This window comes from Echiichthys vipera, assembly GCF_963691815.1.
Source record: "Echiichthys vipera genome assembly, chromosome: 16".
In the NCBI taxonomy this organism is placed as follows: Eukaryota; Metazoa; Chordata; class Actinopteri; order Perciformes; family Trachinidae; genus Echiichthys; species Echiichthys vipera.
The window spans coordinates 21660307-21679628 of NC_139841.1; the positions used below are offsets into that span (position 1 = coordinate 21660307).

Below are 19322 nucleotides of genomic sequence, written 5' to 3' on the forward strand. Positions count from 1 at the left end.
CATCCACAGTGTCTTCTCTCTCTCCATGCTGAAAACGTGCAAAACGCTTGGGGAGGAAAACCGTGGAGGACCGCAGTGAACGTGGCTTTGCTGCAGGTTTGTTTACTGTTTTTCTTTTATATATAACTATAGTATGTCGTTGCTACCTCGCTAATAAGACGTTGCGTCATTTTTAAGTGTGTTATTTTTGTGTAACGTGTAACTAGCTGGCAGACACGCCTTGCACACAGACAGCAGCTGGGTAGGTTAGCTTAGCAAAGTCATGTCAAGTTAGCAAAGAAAGCTGTTTGCAGGATAGCAGGTCAGGTGACAAACACGTTTCCCTTTTCCCTTTTCTCCATTGCGCAGTTTCCTTTCATGCACAGTTTCCTCCAGCAGCTGTTGCTGGAGCTCGGTATAACAAGTTACAGTGCACGATGAGCTTTCTCCTCAAATGTGTTTGGCTACAGTGCACCTATGAATGTGTCTTTTCTGGAGAACCCTAATACATGGGGTAACAGCTGTAAATGCCCTTGAAAAACAACCCATGGTAGTTAAAATGGGTGCTGCTAATTCATTTAACTATATAGGCGTTGACTAATATGTCCCTATAACTCAGCAAGGCCTCAAGTACAGTGAGTGTTTTTTTTTGTTTTGTTGCAATAATCCAACCTGCTTCTGCAGTGCTTTAAAGTAGCAACAGTGGGCAGAGCATGTAGGTGGACTACATGCATGCAAGGAGAGTACATGCAGGCTATATTTAAAGTGTTAAGTCTTGGATTTTGACAGTTGTACAGTTGAACTACCCAGACAACATCCATACTGTTGCACCCATACCTGACTACTGGTTTAATATGATTTGTCGCCATCAGCCCCACTTTTCAGCTCTGGTTCATTTTTATTTATTTAACCCAATATCACAAATCACACATTTGCCTCCAAGGGGCTTCACAGTCTGTACCGCACACACTACACCCTCTGTCCTCCTGACACCCACGATAAGGAAAATCTATTACAAACTATTTGACCTGATGATCGATTAATTGCCAAATATTTTCTTGTTTCCAACTTCTGAGTTGTAAGGATTTCCTGCTGCTCTTTATTTTATGTGGTTTTGTCTGTTGGTTGGACAAAATAACCCTTTTGAATATTGTCACATTGGACTTTCAGAATCGCTTATTTTTCACAGTTTTCTGACATATTGTCCAAAAAATGAAACCATCACTAATGAAAATGTTAGGGATGCACAGAGACCAACATGAGAGATGGAAATGAAATGATATATTAATAATATTTCTTATTTTAAAACTAAATTACAGTTCATTAGATTTATATCTATGTATTTATTTGTTAAATGTAGTTTTACAAAGTTAGAAAAGAAATGTTTAAGTGAAGCCTGATGTTGTCTTGCACTTAAAAGAATGATCCCAGTCACTTCCACACAATGAGGCACGCAGCTTATTATTAAAACACTTACTGACTGGTTTACTGGAAGTGCAGTCCTGGGCACATGGGCAGATTTCAGGCCCTCACTTATCTATTTTGCTGGGGCACAGTCCGCTTGGCTCCGCCTCAGATGATTGTGATTGATCATTATTCTACTCCGTAGTGGGCGATAACCAAAACCCAGCTATTGGTATTCAGGACTGAAAAAGTCAGATTGGTGCATCCCTAAAAATGACTTTAACTGATATTAAAAATAATGGTTGACTACAGCTCTAATCTAGGAAGTAGATACCAGACCAATGTTAAAAAGAACAGGCTGTCTGTGGTTGAGTCTGAGTTACAGAGAGGAGGTGACAGACGCTCCTAGGGATGCATTGTATAATTTAATGACCACAGGCAGAACAGCTTTCCTGTGGTGCTCTGTGGTGCATATGGGTGCGAGGAGTTTTCTGCTGAAGGTGCTCCTCCACTGGGCCAGTGTGTTATACAGAGGGTAGGAGACATTGTCCAGGATAGACTGGAGCCTAGATAGCATCCTCCTCTCTGCCACAGTCGAGAAAGAGACAAATGACAATTATGTTGTTCTCAGATCTGTTCAAACTATGGGGAACATAGCACTGCTGCGTTGTAGAAATACGAGGTTTGGACCAGCTTGGACCCGGAAATCATATTTTGAAAGGGGTGAAATGTCATTGGTCACCCCAGTGGCCACAGCAGATCTGATAGGTTGTTGGAGAAGTTTATCAATATGAGGCCGGTAAAAACGCTGCTTGATCAATGATGACAGCTAATCTGCTGATACAGGACCAGATTGTAAATTCCAACTACTACAGTAACGGTAGGACTGTGGCCACGCATTAACTATCTCGTGGCCAAGCATTATTTTTTTTTATCCAATGTCACCAGGGAGGCTCCGTACTAATCAGAATATTTGATGAGAAGTAACTTTGTGAGTACCATGTGTAGTCAGGCTGATTTTATCATTGTCGTCATACGTCATACTGTACTTCTCTTTTAGCAGATCCAGGGAGAGGAGTCTGTTTGCATTCCACTGCAGGTGCAAAACGATGGAGGTGAAACTCGAAGAGCAGGAAGACGATCTCTCATTTAGCAACACTGACGCTAATGGTAAGACCATACACGTCTCCATTTTGATCTGCCATTCCTGACCATAAAGTTAACTGGGTCAATTCAATCATTTATTAAGTAGAAAATTGAACGGAGCCCATGTAGTGTTACATTCTGCCTAAACTACAGTGTGTCGATGTACCGGCTAATTAGTTCACTCAAGGGAGGGAAAAAAGAGAAAAGTTAATATTTCTGGCTGGTTCAACATAGCATGTGGACATGTCAGATGGTTGAGGGATCCTTCTGTCCAAGATACTGCTGTTCGGCGGGCCCTGAGCAGATCTGCCTGTATTTTAATCCAAGAAGGTTGCATGGTGGTGCTGGACATACTCCAGAATACAGTTGGCTGTTGAATGAAACCCATTCTTGGGGTGGAACATACAGTACTTTAGACCTAGCAATCTCTCTGTATTTATATTTCCGTCACTTCTATTTATCCTTTAGTGGCTCTGGCTAGTAATGATAATTTGGTTCCCTCTGGAATTTTGTTTTTCTTCTAAATATTACTGCGATGTGGTCCTAGCCTTTATCCACCATGTGTAGCATTTTAAGTAAGATTTGTTTTTTATAAAATGAAATAACCCTGGTCATAAATGTGGAAGGATTCGAAGAATACAAGATGTCCGTCTTTTAGACTGCCGAAGTTGGAAATAGTTTTTGTAGCAGATGAGTACCTCGCACAGAACTGGCTCAGAATTGACCTGAATTATCTTCCCTCTCAGGTAAACGCCCCGCCGAGGACATGGACGAAGAGCAGGCCTTCAAACGTTCTCGCAACGCAGACGAGATGGTGGAGCTGCGTGTGTTGCTTCAGAGCAAAGTAAAGGCTCATTCACACAGTGGGCTGCAATTTTTCGAGCCACTCTGCTGTTTTCTTTCCCATTCATCGAAGCGATTATTGTGATAATTTCTAAGGAAAACCGTCTTTCTCTTCCCAGAATGCCGGTGCTGTTATTGGAAAGGGTGGCAAGAACATAAAAGCCCTGCGTACAGACGTGAGTAAACGGATCAAATGCGGCTAACATTTCTGTAGCTGAGGAGCAAATTTAGCTGGCTAATAAAATTGAAAGGATCCAGACCTTAATATCAATTATGTCAAATCCCCTGTTCATTGGATTCCCACAGAGACGACCCCAGATTTCTTTCCAGCAGGTTCAAGCATTGACATGCACCGTTAGTCAAAGATCAGTTTTCTATAACAATGAAACCAAGTTGGCTCATGTGGGCAGAGAAGGGAGGCCTTGTTAGCCACATCAGCTGGATTTTGTTTCCAGTCCTCTTGTGAGTTTCAGCCTGACTCCAGTTCCCCCCTCACAGTTTGACCTTGAAGTGACAACAGGTGCCTGAAAGCCTGAGTGGATATAATCTCAGGGACATGAATCTCCAGACTGTTTTTTATACTAATCTTTGTCCAGGTCACTCTTCCTGTTCTTTTTCACTCACCACAGTTTCAAGTCTCTCATTTCACTTTTGGGACAAAGTATAGCGTGTATTCAATTAAAAATGTATTCCTTCTCCCCCTCTTCCCTTCTCCTTTACTTTTTTTGTTTTTATTTTTGGCCACCTTCCTCCGTTGCCCATGTACCGGATCGACATGCCCCTCCTGCGTTGCCCACCTTGACGCTGGCCCAACCTCCGCCCGCCCCTGAACGCCCGCCCACCTGACACTCCCGGTTGGCCCCGCCCATAAACCGCGCCCCTCCTTAAATGGGCACCTAACTTGACATCTTGTGATTGAATGCCCCCGCCCAATGCCAACCTCCTCCACCACAACCACCACCACAACCACCACCACCACCACCACCTCGGCCCATGCAGTACAATGCCAGTGTATCAGTCCCAGACAGCAGTGGCCCAGAGCGGTATGTCCCACCAGTTATTGCCTCGATGCCTGATTAGAACAGTGAAACACATGTCTTTGATAACCTGCCTTCTGTTTCATTTTATCATTTTATATACATGACAGTATACCCCCCCCCCCCCCTCCCCCAAACACACCCCTCCTCCACTTGTAAAAGACATGTATTGTTCCTTTTGATTTTTCTGTCCATTTATAGCATCTCCATTGAGTTGGACTTTTTGTCATTACAGTTTATTGTCCATGCAGAGAATCACCCACAGCCCACTATAAAGTAGTTGGTGTTTAGCAACCCAGCTGTTGGATGTTGTTTGTTCCTTGCTGTGATGTTTGATTTTACCATGAAGCTTGTGGAAAGCAGACATCTTTTCCTCGCTCTGTCCTCTGTGGCCCACCTGGCCCCTTTTCCTCCGACCTCCCCCTTCCTCCACCTCCTCCCCCACTGTTGTCAGCATCACTGTCCATGATTTCTGAAAGAGCGCTGGCTCTTGTCTGGAGGCTCGGCCCCTCACTCTGTCACTCATTAATGTCGTGTCTTTATTTCATTGTGCTGCATCCCTTCTGTTAAATTTCTCTTGTGCCATATTGGATCAGAGCTGCCTGCCAAACCTTTCATAATGCCCCCCCCCCCCAACTCCCCCCCCCCTGCTCCTGTCCTGTACCACAAAGTAGTTGGTAACCACTTGCATTTCCTCCCCCACCTCAACCCCTCTGCTCTGTTACTCTTTTTCTACTGCCCACCTCGTCTTCTCCCCCCCCTCTCCCCTCTTCCCCAACCCCTGGTCACAATGAGAAGGTGTACTGGGGGCACAATTGTCATGGCAAGCTTATGTTTGAGTTTATTACGTTCCTTTTCCCCAACTTGCTGGTGGTGGGATGGTAATAGAAGATCTCTCTCTCTCACACCCCTACCCCAACTCTGTGTGGCCAGTCTCACGTTAATTTGAGCCGTTCTGAAGCTGCCCATCCTCCCAAGACTTCTCTTACTTTGTAAATAGTACTAGTTGGAGTGCATGTCAGCTGCTTTTTTAGTCAGCCTAGTGTTGGGGGAAAGTCATAATTGTCCGCAGTATGCAGCAGTCTTAAGTTTTCCTTTATAGTTTGAAACCTTTCGTAAGTTTGCTGGACTGCTTGTCTGGTTTGTTTTGGTTTGTTTTTTAAAATCGTGTTTTGCTTTGTGTTCTACTTTTTGTCCCCCCTGTAATGCCTTGCTTCCTTCTGGCCTAAATGGTTCCTGACAGGATATTGAGTGTGAATGCCAGCATCGACACTATTGGAGAGATTCTGCTGAAAATCATACCAACTCTAGAGGAGGTAAGCCACCATGTTAATTACCTTGTTAATTATGTGTACATGAACAGAGGGCAGTCCACGATGATTGATGACATTGCCTATTGAAATATGTTGCCTGTTGGAGTTAATAGAACAGGAAAAAAACAGCATTATGCAGAATTTGAAGTTCACTTTTTTAATTGAGTTCTGCACAAGCCTTCAAGGTACACTGTGAAGCGTACGCACAAGGACACGTGAGCAGGTTGGCCGCAAGGCTTATTATATAAAGGTAAACATGGTGATTGCCACCTGTGCGTAAATAAGCTTGTGTTCAGGAGAACTTTATAAGGTTACATGTCCTGCCCCAGATACACTGCCTATAGAAAGGCATGATACCCTTTTGAAATAGTCACTTTTTTTGTTTTACAGCCTGAAATGATAATATATATTTTTCCCAATTCTCGCATGCGATGGACTGCACTCAAGTCCATCCAAAGACTTCTGTAGGCTTTAGGTCAGGGCTCTGACGAGGCCACTCTAGGACATTCACCCTCCTGTCCTTCAGCCACTGTGTTGTTTTTCTGGCGCTGTGTTTTGGGTCGTTGTCATGCTGAACGGGGAACCACCTGCCCATTTTCAAGTGTCTAACTGGGCTGCAGGTTTTCCACAAGAATTTGTGTGGACTTGGCAGCATCCATGTTACCTTCAATCCAGACCAGTAGCCCAGTCCCTGCTGAAGAGAAACAAGCCCACAACACAATGCTGCCACCACCATGCTTCACTGTAGGTATGGTGTGTTTTGGGTGGTGTGCTATGTTTGGTGGAAACCAAAACATAGTTTAATTTGAATGTTGCAAGGCAAAATGTGAAAAATATATTTTTTTATGTTTAATCATTTCAGGCTGTAAAAAAAGTGTCCATTTAAGAAAACAACTTAACGATCTTCTATTGAATCCTGCTTTTAGAGATTCATGAATGGAAGTCCATACATTTCAGTAGCGTCAGCATGGAATTAAAGGGCCTGCTAAAGCTAAGGAATGGGTGAAAATAATGAGTGCGGTTGATGCCATGTCACCGGAGGGTCGCACTGTCACTTATAAATAAAATAAATGGTTCGATATGAAATTGGCTTTAAAAAAAAACGTCTTTCCTACAAGGAGAGTCAAGTGGGTCAAGGGGAAGTCTGTCACAGAGACGGACGAGAAAATATGTGCCATAATAAGCGATGCAACATCGCAGTGGAGGATGTTCCTCTTGACAGCGACTTGAATAAACCTGCATGTAAAGATACGGCCTAATAGGTCTGTCGGTAATGGTATGTAAAACCATTTCTCAATTTTTTATTTATAAATGTGACCAGCGTAAAATCAGATTTATCTCCCTCTGATCCCACTCTTCAATCTACTTTGTCCAAATACTGTAAACGAAAGTTATGCCAACTTTAGATCTGTTCAAACGGGTGGTCCTTGCATGAGGCCCAATGTGTTTTTGGTGAGTAACACTAAATGCAAACGTGTTTTATTTGTGCTTTAATTATTTACTGATCTTTAGTTCACCAGGCTAACACAACAAACTGGCTGACTGTCTTCTTCTTCCTACTGGGAGCTGCAAATTGACTTGCTATGACATGACATGGACAAAATAACCAAATCCAACCTGAGCTTTACACAACAAAACTTACTTAACACGACGAGTAACCCGTTCCTTTATTGAGACTCATCAGCAACTCGTACTGATATTGTTCCACTACCATATTCAGCAGTTTGCACACATTGCTTCAGATGTGTCCAGTCAAAGTAAAGAATTACACTGATTGCTTCAGGTTTTGTGCGCCTCATAACACATCTTACTTCATTGGCCTTGAATATATTTTCCAAATGGCGTCTACTCTCTACCATAACTACTGCCTTGTCTCGAATGTCACAGAAATGTAGTAGTGTAGTGTTATTTCTGGTGGTTGTTGTTTTTTCGGGGTTTTCTAACTACTACTATTTTACTGCTGTTCAACCGTAATATGAAATGGTATCCCTGCTCAAGTCTTTCACAACAAGACTACGTAGATTCAAGCTGCTTACATCAGACAGAAGCGTTGTGCTAACCGTGACAAAATATGGGCATTGATACATTTTTACTTTTTTAGATCTTCATATTTATATTTATTTATATAGTGCAGTGTGTTCTACCCTAAATGTGTGTTTTAATTTTCCTTGATCAAAACTGCACGTGTTACTTTGTTTATTACATTGCATCAGTTCATAAGATTGTAAATTTATGAATTCCATTATTTCAGTATTCAGTATTTTAGATTCTGTGTTACAGAATAAAACGATTATTTCAAAGTGTTTTTAACAGCATATAACATGCACATACAAATTTCTACAATCACATTTCTGCGTACAGATTATTTAAAATTTAAAGCCCACTACATGCTATATTTGCATACATGGGAATGGTCCGCGCTTTTCTTTGACATTTCCAACATTTGTTGGGAAGGGTTTTAGGCCGTACTGACATTACTGATCTTTGCTTTGTGTTTCTGTAGTACCAGCATTACAGTGGGATTGATTTTGACTCTGAGCTTCGCTTGCTGATCCATCAGAGCTTGGCAGGGGGCATTATCGGGGTAAAAGGTGCCAAGATAAAGGAGCTGAGAGAGGTAGGACAGAGTCCAGATTAGCTGGAGCCTCGCCATGATGTTCTTCAACAACAGTTGGCCTGGAGAATAATTGTTAAAATCATAATTCATGCTCTTATAGTGTGAGTTGCAGTAGCCATAATGACACTTTATACATGTATGACAAGAGCACCTTTTTTTTGCTTGTGTCATTGGCTAGTTCAAAAATAAGTAACAATTTCATGTTTCTATGCCCTAGAACACCCAGACCACCATCAAGCTGTTCCAGGAGTGCTGTCCACACTCCACTGACAGAGTCGTCTTGGTAGGAGGAAAGCCAGAACGTGTCGTTGAATGTATAAAAGTTATCCTGGAGCTGGTGTCAGAGGTGAGTTTTCATCTCTTATACTGGTGAAAGCCATAACATTCTTTATACAGTCATGTGTTTCATTTCATGCAGATGTAAAGAGAGTTATAAGACTAACGACTGAGTTTGGTATTTTAACCTGATAAATCATTCATAGTATGATTGTTTGTGTGCTTTACAGCTAATTTCAACAGCCATTTCAAAACAGAGCAGTCTTACAATGTCTTTAATTACCTTATCCTTCGTTTTGCAGGCGCCAATCAAAGGTCGTGCCCAGCCATACGACCCTAATTTCTACGATGAGACATACGACTATGGTGGTTTCACTATGTTATTCGAGGAGAGAGGCAGGCGACCCATTGGTGGCTTCCCCATTCGTGTGCGTGGGGGCTTTGAGCGCATGCCCCCCGTTCGTGGCAACAGACCCTTACCTCCCGCCAGAAGGGACTACGACGACATCAGCCCCCGCCGGGGTCCTCCACCACCGCTGAGCAGAGGCAGCCGAGGGGGCAGCCGAGCGCGTAATCTGCCTCTTCCCCCACCACCGCCGCCAAGAGGAGGGTGAGGAGGGGCTCACTTACTGTGGATGCTTTCACATCTCTTACCTGTTTGGTTCCTTAAAATGAACGCTGGCGTGTTTCTTTGTCACATCACATTAGATAAATATTCTCAAAAGTTGTATGCATGATTTACTTTCAGTCACCAGAATTGGATTTCCCCACGTGGATCCGTGTAGCGAGGATGCTGCAGGGTGGCAGTGCCAAAACTGTCCAATCTATGAGTTACCCGTCATTATATGTTGTGAAAGCGCCCTTAGGTACTCGGTTGTTTAGATACAGTTTGACAGATTTCTATTTTATCTTTCAACACACTTTCCTTGTCTGTCATTGTTTGCAGAGGAGACAGGTTCTCACATGGAAGCTATCACGGCGGCATGGACGACAGACCAAGGTGAATACAGAGCAGCATTGTCAATGATTTAATTTCTCTTAAATTCAATTCAATTCAAAAAAACTTTATTTGTCCCCGGGGGGCAATTCAGGGCACACAGAGCAGCAAATAACGACAGTGCAACTATATAAAAACATTTTATCCTAACAACAGGAATAAAGTGTAGAAGAAGAAGAATAAGTGTCAGGATGTTAGTGTGTTAGTACAGGTAGAATAAGTGTCAGGATGTTAGTGTGTTAGTACAGGTAGAATAAGTGTCAGGATGTTAGTGTGTTAGTACAGGTTAGAATAAGTGTCAGGATGTTAGTGTGTTAGTACAGATAGAGTAAGTGTCAGGATGTTAGTGTGTTAGTACAGGTAGAATAAGTGTCAGGATGTTAGTGTGTTAGTACAGGTAGAATAAGTGTCAGGATGTTAGTGTGTTAGTACAGGTAGAATAAGTGTCAGGATTTTAGTGTGTTAGTACAGGTAGAATAAGTGTCAGGATGTTAGTGTGTTAGTACAGGTAGAATAAGTGTCAGGATGTTAGTGTGTTAGTACAGGTAGAATAAGTGTCAGGATGTTAGTGTGTTAGTACAGGTTAGAATAAGGGTCAGGATGTTAGTGTGTTAGTACAGGTAGAATAAGTGTCAGGATGTTAGTGTGTTAGTACAGGTAGAATAAGTGTCAGGATGTTAGTGTGTTAGTACAGGTAGAATAAGTGTCAGGATGTTAGTGTGTTAGTGCAGGTAGAATAAGTGTCAGGATGTTAGTGTGTTAGTACAGGTTAGAATAAGTGTCAGGATGTTAGTGTGTTAGTACAGGTAGAATAAGTGTCAGGATGTTAGTGTGTTAGTGCAGGTAGAATAAGTGTCAGGATGTTAGTGTGTTAGTACAGGTTAGAATAAGTGTCAGGATGTTAGTGTGTTAGTACAGGTTAGAATAAGTGTCAGGATGTTAGTGTGTTAGTACAGGTAGAATAAGTGTCAGGATGTTAGTGTGTTAGTACAGGTAGAATAAGTGTCTGGATGTTAGTGTGTTAGTACAGGTAGAATAAGTGTCAGGATGTTAGTGTGTTAGTACAGGTTAGATACGGAGAACATCGTAGATGTAGAAAGACAAGCGTGTATCAGATGTAAGCAGACATGTGAACGGGTGTGTATGATGTAAACAATGTAAACATGCAGTAGACTGTTAAAACAGGTATGAACAGAACTGTAGTGCAGAAAAGATATAAGCAGAAAATATATAAAAAGCAGAGCAACAGATATCAGTGTAAGTTGCTCAGTAGCAGAATCTCAACCCACAGCCCCTGATTCAGAGTCCGATCACAGGTCATCTGTAGAGTCTGCATGTCCTTTCACACTCACAGCTTTCTAAATACCAATGTAACAGCGGTTGCCTGCTTGAAACTGTAGTGTTAACTGTCCTCTAGAGCAGAGCAACTATTAATGCATATCTTTTTGTCTGTAGTGACAGAAGAGGCCGAGGAGGAGATCGTTATGACAGCATGGTGAGTGCCGTCTGTGTTTACAGGTGCTGCTGTAACGGTTGTCTGTATTTTTGTGACTTCCTATATTTGTGACTTATCTTTCAGACGAGGTGTTTGGAATTCCTTTTTCCGAGTGTAGTACAGGCACGGCATGGATACTGTGTTGCTTTTTCACTGTGTATGCACACTGATCTAGGCCTGTTGTTGCCTGGCAACAGTTGTCTCCGTGGTTACCACAGAGCAGCTGAGTACGTAGTCCAGAGAGCCACCAGGCTAGCACATGAACTTGAGCTGAAACCAAAGCAGTTCAGGTCTTAGCTGCAAGCAAATAGTTTCAATAAGAAGGCAAAGAATAAATTTGATCACATAAACACCAAAATATGTTTATTCATTCTACAGATTTAAGGAACAGCATACAAATCAAATGTTTCTTCGCTTTTAAAAACCACTCCAATATGATAAATTAAGTGTATTATTTTTTTAATTAATCTAAAAAAGACTAAAAAGACTGCATCTGGTTTGAATTGTTTACATGCCCAATTGTTTAAACTTTAAACATAAGCAAACATAGTTGTGTTTTTATATATTTAGGGTGTGACCTTGCTCTAATTTCCACTTTCTTATTAACAAATTGTAAAGGGATTGGCTTTATGAGGTTAAGGTAAACTATTACCAGGCATTTAATGTCCTAAATATTAGCAGTTTATTCTATGTTTAAATAATTGTGGTTCACTATTATGAACTTATCTATAATATATATATATATATATATATATATATATATATATATATATATATATATATATATATATATATCCCACACTGTTTCTCCTTTTGCTCTAAAAAAAAGTTTAAGTACTACACCAGTTTGAAACATTTGACCTTATTTCAAGTTTCCTGAAGTCCCGATGGCTGAGTTTCCATCTGTTACTACTTTAATGGGAAATTGTTTGGTGACCCATCTTTCTTTTCCAGCCTTTAACTTTACAAGTCTGAGCGCTGTGTGAACTCTATAGTCTGCTCATATTCAGCAGAAATACACTAAGTGACTATGTTATTACGTACACCTTTTCATTACTGGGTAGGATCCTAGTTTGCCACTGGAACAGCCTGGATTCTCAAATCATGGGTTCAGTAAGGTGATGGAAACCTTCCTTAGTGATCGTGGTCCATGATGCGCATCTGTCGCTGCATCACGTCCCAAAGGTGCTCTATTAGATTGTGATCTGGTGACTGTGGAGCCCATTTGGGTACAGTGAACTCACTGCCATGTTGTTGGAACCAGTTTGTCTGTGTTATCCTGTCGAAAGTATCCAGCAGAAGATATGTGGACATAAAGGGTTGCACTTTGTCAGCAGTAATACTTAGGTATGTTGACTGTGGCATTTAAACGATCTCAATTGTGGCCAAATGTGTGCCAAGAAGAGACTTGCTTGGCACAAGGCAGGAAGGATCCATGAATTCATGATGTTTGCCCCCAAATTCTGACCCTACCATCAGCATATTTCTGCAGAAACTAAGATTTGAATTTGATTAAACTTACACACTAGCTAGAAAATAAAACTCATTGCCTGCAAGCATCACAAGTGTGAAAATCGCAGACTCTTTTCCTGTCCTTGCCCGTAAATAACACACCAACATGATTTAATCTGCAGTTCTTAGCAGCTGCGGATGTTGCCAATCTTGCTCTTGCCATCACATCATACATGAATGTGACGTGCAGGTCTAACTGCTTTTTCCACATAACAGCTTTTTTGGTGCCGGGCCCTTTAAAGGTGTGTCTAAACCATTGCCAGGTTTTTTTTTTGGTAATTAATAATTCCAGAAACACTCATCGTCTCAGGGGGGTCCCAAAGTTACTTTAAATTGTTTCAGTGGCCTGCAGGTCTCAGATTTCAAACCAATGATGTACTTTTCAGATAAAGTGGAATTGGGGCATTTGAAGCATGAATGTCACTAAAGAATGTGCAGCGACTGCTTAATGCTGTGGAATCGACACACACTCAGATTCTTGCTGAATCCTGTTCTGGATACAAAAACGATCCTCCCCAGCACTGGTCAGGATGTACTCGTATAGAGTGTATTGTTTACAGAGTGTGTGGTTTATTATTGTGCAGAAAACTTTAAAAGGTTCTGATAGCATTCTGTCATTATTGTGTCATAACAATTTTCTGTTTCTTTTTTATCTCTTCAATTGATCCTGAAATGCAGAGTGGAGGTGGTTATGGTGAGTGTTAAAATGTATTATTTCATCAAAATATAAAACATTTTTTTACTTGGGTCTTTCTATAGTTTCGGCCACTGTTGGTTTGTTATGCAGGGGCAACCACATAGGCTGTATCATTGGTTTTCAAGTCCACAGTTGGGTAATTCACTCAAGCAACTGCCCTCATAATGTAATAACGTAAATGTTTCGTTTTTGGTGACTTTATCAGAAATTCAGCTACATGTTTATTATTGGGGTTGTAGGGAAAACTGCTGTTGTACTGGAGTATATTATATTGAGAGGTGTTTCTTTGTCCTCCCTATGTACAAACTTGAGCTGGGTAGAATATTAGAAACACCTGTGAATATAATGCCAATTATGACCTCAATGCTAAGAATACAATTTAAATAAGAGATCTCCATTTCATTCTCTTTGGCGGCCGCTATAGTGATAATTGCAGCGGTGTTTTTGGATCTAACTTTCACTAGTTTTATCATCCGTCGTCATCTGAGCTGAACACACTAGCGCAGCAAAACAGAACGTTCATCTTGAGGTTCAATTCACATATAGCATTGTTGTGTATTTTATGTGTCCACGGCCCATTTTGGGTCCCGTCCCTAACTTTGGGAAAGGTTGAAGATGCACGTTGGGTTAAACTGACATTGGGTTAAACTGACATTTTAAAACCTTTTTAAATAATAATAAAAAAAGTTAATCCAAGAATGAACGTTAATGCTCAGTGTCTGGTTGCCTTATCCCTCATGTTGCTTATCCTAGGATAATTTTCCTTTTAACGTATTTGTTAGCGCACACAGAGGAAACATGTATTTGTCTTGGGTGTTTTTCCGTGTAGCTTGTTCTACTTTCACATCTCTTGTCTTTGTCCCTGTGGTCTAATTTTATTTGTCACTTTCTTGTTTCCTTTCAAACGTTTTCAAAGACAACAATTCTTCCTGGGAGCACTTTCAGTCTGGTGAGTGGGGATGGATTGTTATTGTCCCAGTGTCTTGTTTCCTAACCTAAAGGGAATGTTTTTTTTGTTTCATGCTTTAGTTAAAGACCAATTCACCTCAAATGTTCTCACCTCTGACTTTAGGTGGTAGAGGCTCATACAGTGATATTGGAGGCCCAGTCATCACGACTCAAGTCACCATCCCAAAAGATGTAAGTAAGACATTTATTCACTCTGAAAAAACATGACCTTTGCAGTAAAGAATGACAGAACATACTTCCCCTTCTAAATCCATTTTCAATTGGCCTGTGTGGCTGTTTTGCAGCTGGCTGGCTCCATCATCGGTAAGGGCGGCCAGAGGATCAAGCAGATCCGCCATGAGTCTGGGGCATCCATCAAGATTGATGAACCACTAGAGGGCTCTGAGGACCGCATCATCACCATCACAGGAACACAGGACCAGATCCAGAACGCCCAGTACCTGCTGCAGAACAGGCACGTGCTCCTGTGACTCCCCCAACAACTCGTCTCATTGGAGCAGTGTGGTCTCCTCTGATGGCCTGCATGCTCATCCAACACTGGATGGAAGTAAACCTTTTCTTTAGTTGCTGCGTTAAATTGTTATCTTCAACTTAACTTTATTGCCCACCTTGAGTAAATTTGTCTTGCAGCCAGGTGAAACACACACACACACACACACACTCAGAGACTTAATAATAAAATACATAAAACATATAATAAGCTTCTTGTCCATTGTTGCTGTTATATTAATTGCACTATTTATCCTATAAATACACTGGAGATCAAAATTAGAGATCAAAGTATCAATACTTTATTCTGAAATATTAGAATTGGATAGAATATCCGCTGTGGCTATACCACTGCTGTACTTTACATTACATTACATTTAATTTCGCTGACGCTTTTGTCCAAAGCGACTTCCAGTAAGTGCATTCAGCGATTAGGGTACAAACCAGAAGAGCAAGTTATTAAGTAAGTGCGGTAGCTTTAAATAAGCCGATCTATAGAGTGCTACATATAAGTGCTTCTTTTTTTTTTTTTTTTTTAAATGAATCACCTCCTGAGCCAAGGTGCAGTCAAAAGAGATGCGTTTTTAACCTGTGGCAGAAGATGTGTAGATTTTCTGTCTTACGAATGTCGATAGGGAGCTCGTTCCACCATTTGGGAGCCAGGACGGCAAACAGTCATGACTTAGTCGAGTGACTCTGTGTTCCTCTCAGTGTGGGAGCTGCAAGCTGATTCGCCGATGCAGGGCGGAGAGGGTGGGCTGGGGTGTAAGGTATAATCATGCCCTGGATGTTAGCTAGGCCTGATCCGTTAGTAGCACGATAAGCAAGTGCTAGTGTCTTTTAATGGATGCGAGCAGCTACAGGAAGCCAGTGAAGGGAGCGGAGGAGCAGTGTAGTGTGAGAGAACTTAGGTAGGTTGAAGACCAGTCGAGCCGCTGCATTCTGGACGAGCTGCAGAGGTCAGACAGGAGGGAGTTACAGTAGTCAAGGCGTGAGATGACCAGAGTCTGGACCAGAACCTGTAATGCCTTCTGGGTCAGAAGAGGACATATCAACATGTATCTGCACAATCGGGTTGTTGCAGCAATGTTGCGGTTGGCTAGCATGTTTTTTTAAATATCCAAGGCACTTCAACAAAAACCTTTAATTTTGGGAAAAAACTGTGCAACATTAGAGAACAGTAAACATTGTGTCGGAAGGGAAGATTTCAACAATTTTTTCTTGTAGCTGTAGGATTAAAAGATGAATAGGAAGTGTAGAGGCCCTTGTTTTGGACGACTTCAGGACATCACTGGTTTCTCACACTGCTCTGATTGGATCTGGGTCTATTTTTCATTCTTCAGTTTGGTAACTGCAGTGGGTTTCTTAGCCATTACTTATTAGCCAAGGTTTTTCTATGGGGTTTAGTTTTGGACTCTGATGCTTCCTTCTCCAAATTGAACTGACTTCTTTAGACAATTTGGGTTCAGTCGTTCCCAGTCCGATGCTGAACATAATGTTTCCCATCAGACCCAAATTAATTGAACTTTTGCAATGAGGTTTTCTGCAGTTTGGCCTCATGGCAAGGTGAATGGAAATGTTTATGTGAACCTCCTCCTTCGGCAACATGCAATACATTCACTGCTATTGTCTCCCAATCAGCTGCAATTCTCATGTAAGACAATGCCCCCTGTCACACTGCAAAACAGGTTACACAGTTCCTTGAAGCTAAGATCATCAAAACAATGAAATGACCAGCCCAGAGTCCAGATCTTAACCACATAGAGAATCTTTGGGAATTCCTCGGCAACAAAGTAATGGCTAAGAAACCCACTTCAATATCACAGAATAAATCAAGTATTAATAATTTGTTCTCTACATTTGATCTCCAGTGTAGGAATTGAAGGCTGTAACTGAAGCTGAACACCAAAGTGGTGCTAATTTGAGCTCAAATGTTAATAATTAGCCGCTAATGGATCAAAAAATGAACTGGCTTTGATAATGGCTTTCTCATTTTAATAATTTGTTAAGCAAAAATGGCGAAGGTTTTCTAGATTTAGCTTCTCAAATGAGAGATCTGCTTCTTTTTGGTGTTTTCACTTTAAACTGTAAACTGTGTCTCTGGGCTTTGGGCTGTTGATCTGATCTGAGAAGACTTTGAAGTTGCCACCTTGGGCTCTGGCAACTCATATAGGGCACTTTTCACTGGTATGTGACCTTTTTACAGACACAGCTATAGAGCATTTATTGGCCAATAATTGATAATGAAATAATCATTAGTTGCAGCCCAATTTTATTGAACTTCTGTGCAAACCTGACACTTTAAACCAGAGTTTTACTGCCTTAGATAAATGTTCAGATTTGGCACATTGAGCCTTTTTTATTTCCTACACCAGTATTTCATCTTGAAGAGCGTTTTAGTTATTTTCCCCTCCATCACTAAATGGCTAAGCTAGTCTCAGCAGTCAGTATGTTTCTTGCAGACATTTATTTCCAGCCTTGACCTTGGCATACTTTTTGAAACTTACAATTGTGCTTGACAAAAATGTGTTCCAGTGTGCCTTACAACATTAACAGCTCCTGACCCGTGTCACATTCCTGTTCAAATAAATATTTTTAATGTGATCATGAAATGTCCTTACCTTCATCTGTCTCTTATTTCAGTGTGAGGCAATACTCTGGTCGGTTCTTCTAGGAAGAGGGAATTGAAGAAGAAGAAGAAGAGTGATGAGTGAAGCCATGCTGCCATACTGTTTCCTCCCTTTTTTCAGAGCCTACATTCCTCTGCTTTGCCTCCTCCCCTCACTGTCACACACACTACACCATCGATCTACAAATTGCAATGTTTGTTTTGAGGATTTTTGGAAAATCTGAAGCTGTCAAACAGCAAACAATTGGTCAACAACACGTTTCTGTGCGGTTGAAATCATTTTTAAGGAGATTCTTGTACCGTCATTGGAGTAAACTCATATGTGTGATAACTTTTGGTGTTGTGAGCCACCCCGGGCCCTTATCTCCCTCATTTCAGTACAGCATGCAGAATGTAATCTTTTTTGTCAGGAACATTATGTGATTTTTGGTTTGTTTTTTTTCTCCCCCACAAACCTTTAAGCACACTCTCTAAATGAAAATGCATGGTCTCAGAATGGTTAAAGAACCATTTTAATTATTCTTTTTTTTAAATTACACAAAATCCGGTGTCCTTTTCCACTGTCAAATGAAGTGCTTTTTTGTAAGATGGGCTTTAATGGAGTAGTTTGACATTTTTTGGCTAATATGCGTATTCAAATTCTGGCAGGGTTAGATGAGAAGATTGATATTCCTGTCTCTCGTGTAGCCAGCAGTTGGTTATCGTAGCTTAGCTTAGCTTAGCTTAGCACACAGACTGGAAATGGGGGAAACAGCCAGCATCCCAGAACCTCTGAAGCGAGCTAATTAACACCTTTTTTTAAATAAACTGTTTGTACAAAGGTACAAAAAAAATCTGCAAAGTGTAAAAACTACAATTTGTTTTATTTAGCTGGAGTTTCTCCTGGTTGCCTGGCAACGGCTCTCATGCTTGCAAATGAGTTAGCATATAATGTGTTAATTAGCGAGCTTTCGTGGTGCTGCTACTTTAGGCAACATTGGCTAAACAGGCTAGCTGTTTCCCTCCATTTCCAGTATTTGTGCTAAGCTAACCGGCTTTTAGCAGTAACCTAGCTTCATGTTTAACTCTCCGCCACACACTGAATGGGCCTTTTTCCTAAAATGTCACACTTGTGCTTTAAGTTGGGATAAATGTGCCAGTGTGATACAACAACGAGATTTTCTTAAAAAGAATTTTTGTTTTTTCATAGAAAGACAATGATGTGTATAAAGTGTGTGTGTGAGAGTGTGTGTGTGTGTGTGTGTGTGTGTGTGTATATATTTACATAGAGTCAGTAGTGGTTAGGTTAGATAGGCCCACAATACTTTCTACTTTCTTGGAAGGAGATGGTGCCATAAGACAGGTTTGGCCATTTTTTAATTTCTCTCTTTCTATTGATATTTGTTTTAGTTTCTGCCACTCATGACTCGCTGTAATGCAACATTTAATACCTGCTCTGTTCGATCCACGTATTCTTGCAAACAATTTGGACGCAAAGTTTGTTTTTGTTGTTTTTAAAGAACAAAAAAGCTCTCACGCCACAGTTGGATGTGAGGAGCATGTACAGCTTTGTGAGTCCATGAGTGGTGTTTTATTTTTTCTGTCCGGTCATATCTGTATCTCTGATATCAGTAGTAACTTAACCTGCAGGTGTTTAGTAAATAAAGTCTGTGTCACAGTTCTCCAAAGTGTGTGTTACGCTTTATTTCAACAGAGGGAAAGACTTTAAAATTTGATTTCATTTTAATTATAAGTCATAACAAAGGTCATCTCAAGACACTTTACATATAGAGTAGGTAAAGACCACACTACACTGACTTATTTATGATTTACAGAGACCCAACAACTCCCCTATGAGCAGCAGAGCTATAATAATAATAGTATAGTAGGCTATTTATCCAGTGCACACAGTGAACCGGAGGGTCGCCGGTTCGAGCCCC

The 19322-nt window shown here is 41.1% G+C and overlaps 1 protein-coding gene across 4 annotated transcripts; it reads left to right on the forward strand.

Annotated features, from left to right (window-relative positions):
- The first annotated feature begins 14 nt into the window (after nt 1–14).
- hnrpkl (heterogeneous nuclear ribonucleoprotein K, like) lies at nt 15–19064 on the forward strand. Of its 4 annotated transcripts, none has more exons than XR_014593555.1 (16): nt 15–96; nt 2444–2553; nt 3276–3373; nt 3492–3548; nt 4372–4415; nt 5653–5725; nt 8226–8339; nt 8557–8685; nt 8918–9225; nt 9562–9615; nt 11068–11107; nt 13298–13313; nt 14233–14265; nt 14389–14456; nt 14570–14832; nt 17418–19064. XR_014593555.1 is itself a non-coding variant. In XM_083929898.1 (16 exons), exons 2-16 carry the CDS (start codon nt 2493–2495, stop codon nt 17446–17448), a joined length of 1296 nt encoding a protein of 431 aa, XP_083786024.1. In that variant the 5' UTR covers nt 15–96; nt 2444–2492; the 3' UTR covers nt 17449–19064. The 4 variants fall into 4 exon arrangements, 3 of the variants coding, with proteins under 3 accessions (XP_083786024.1, XP_083786026.1, XP_083786025.1); XM_083929898.1 differs by having other exon boundaries at nt 14570–14739; XM_083929899.1 differs by having other exon boundaries at nt 50–96; nt 2447–2553; nt 14570–14739.
- The last annotated feature ends 258 nt before the right edge of the window (nt 19065–19322 follow it).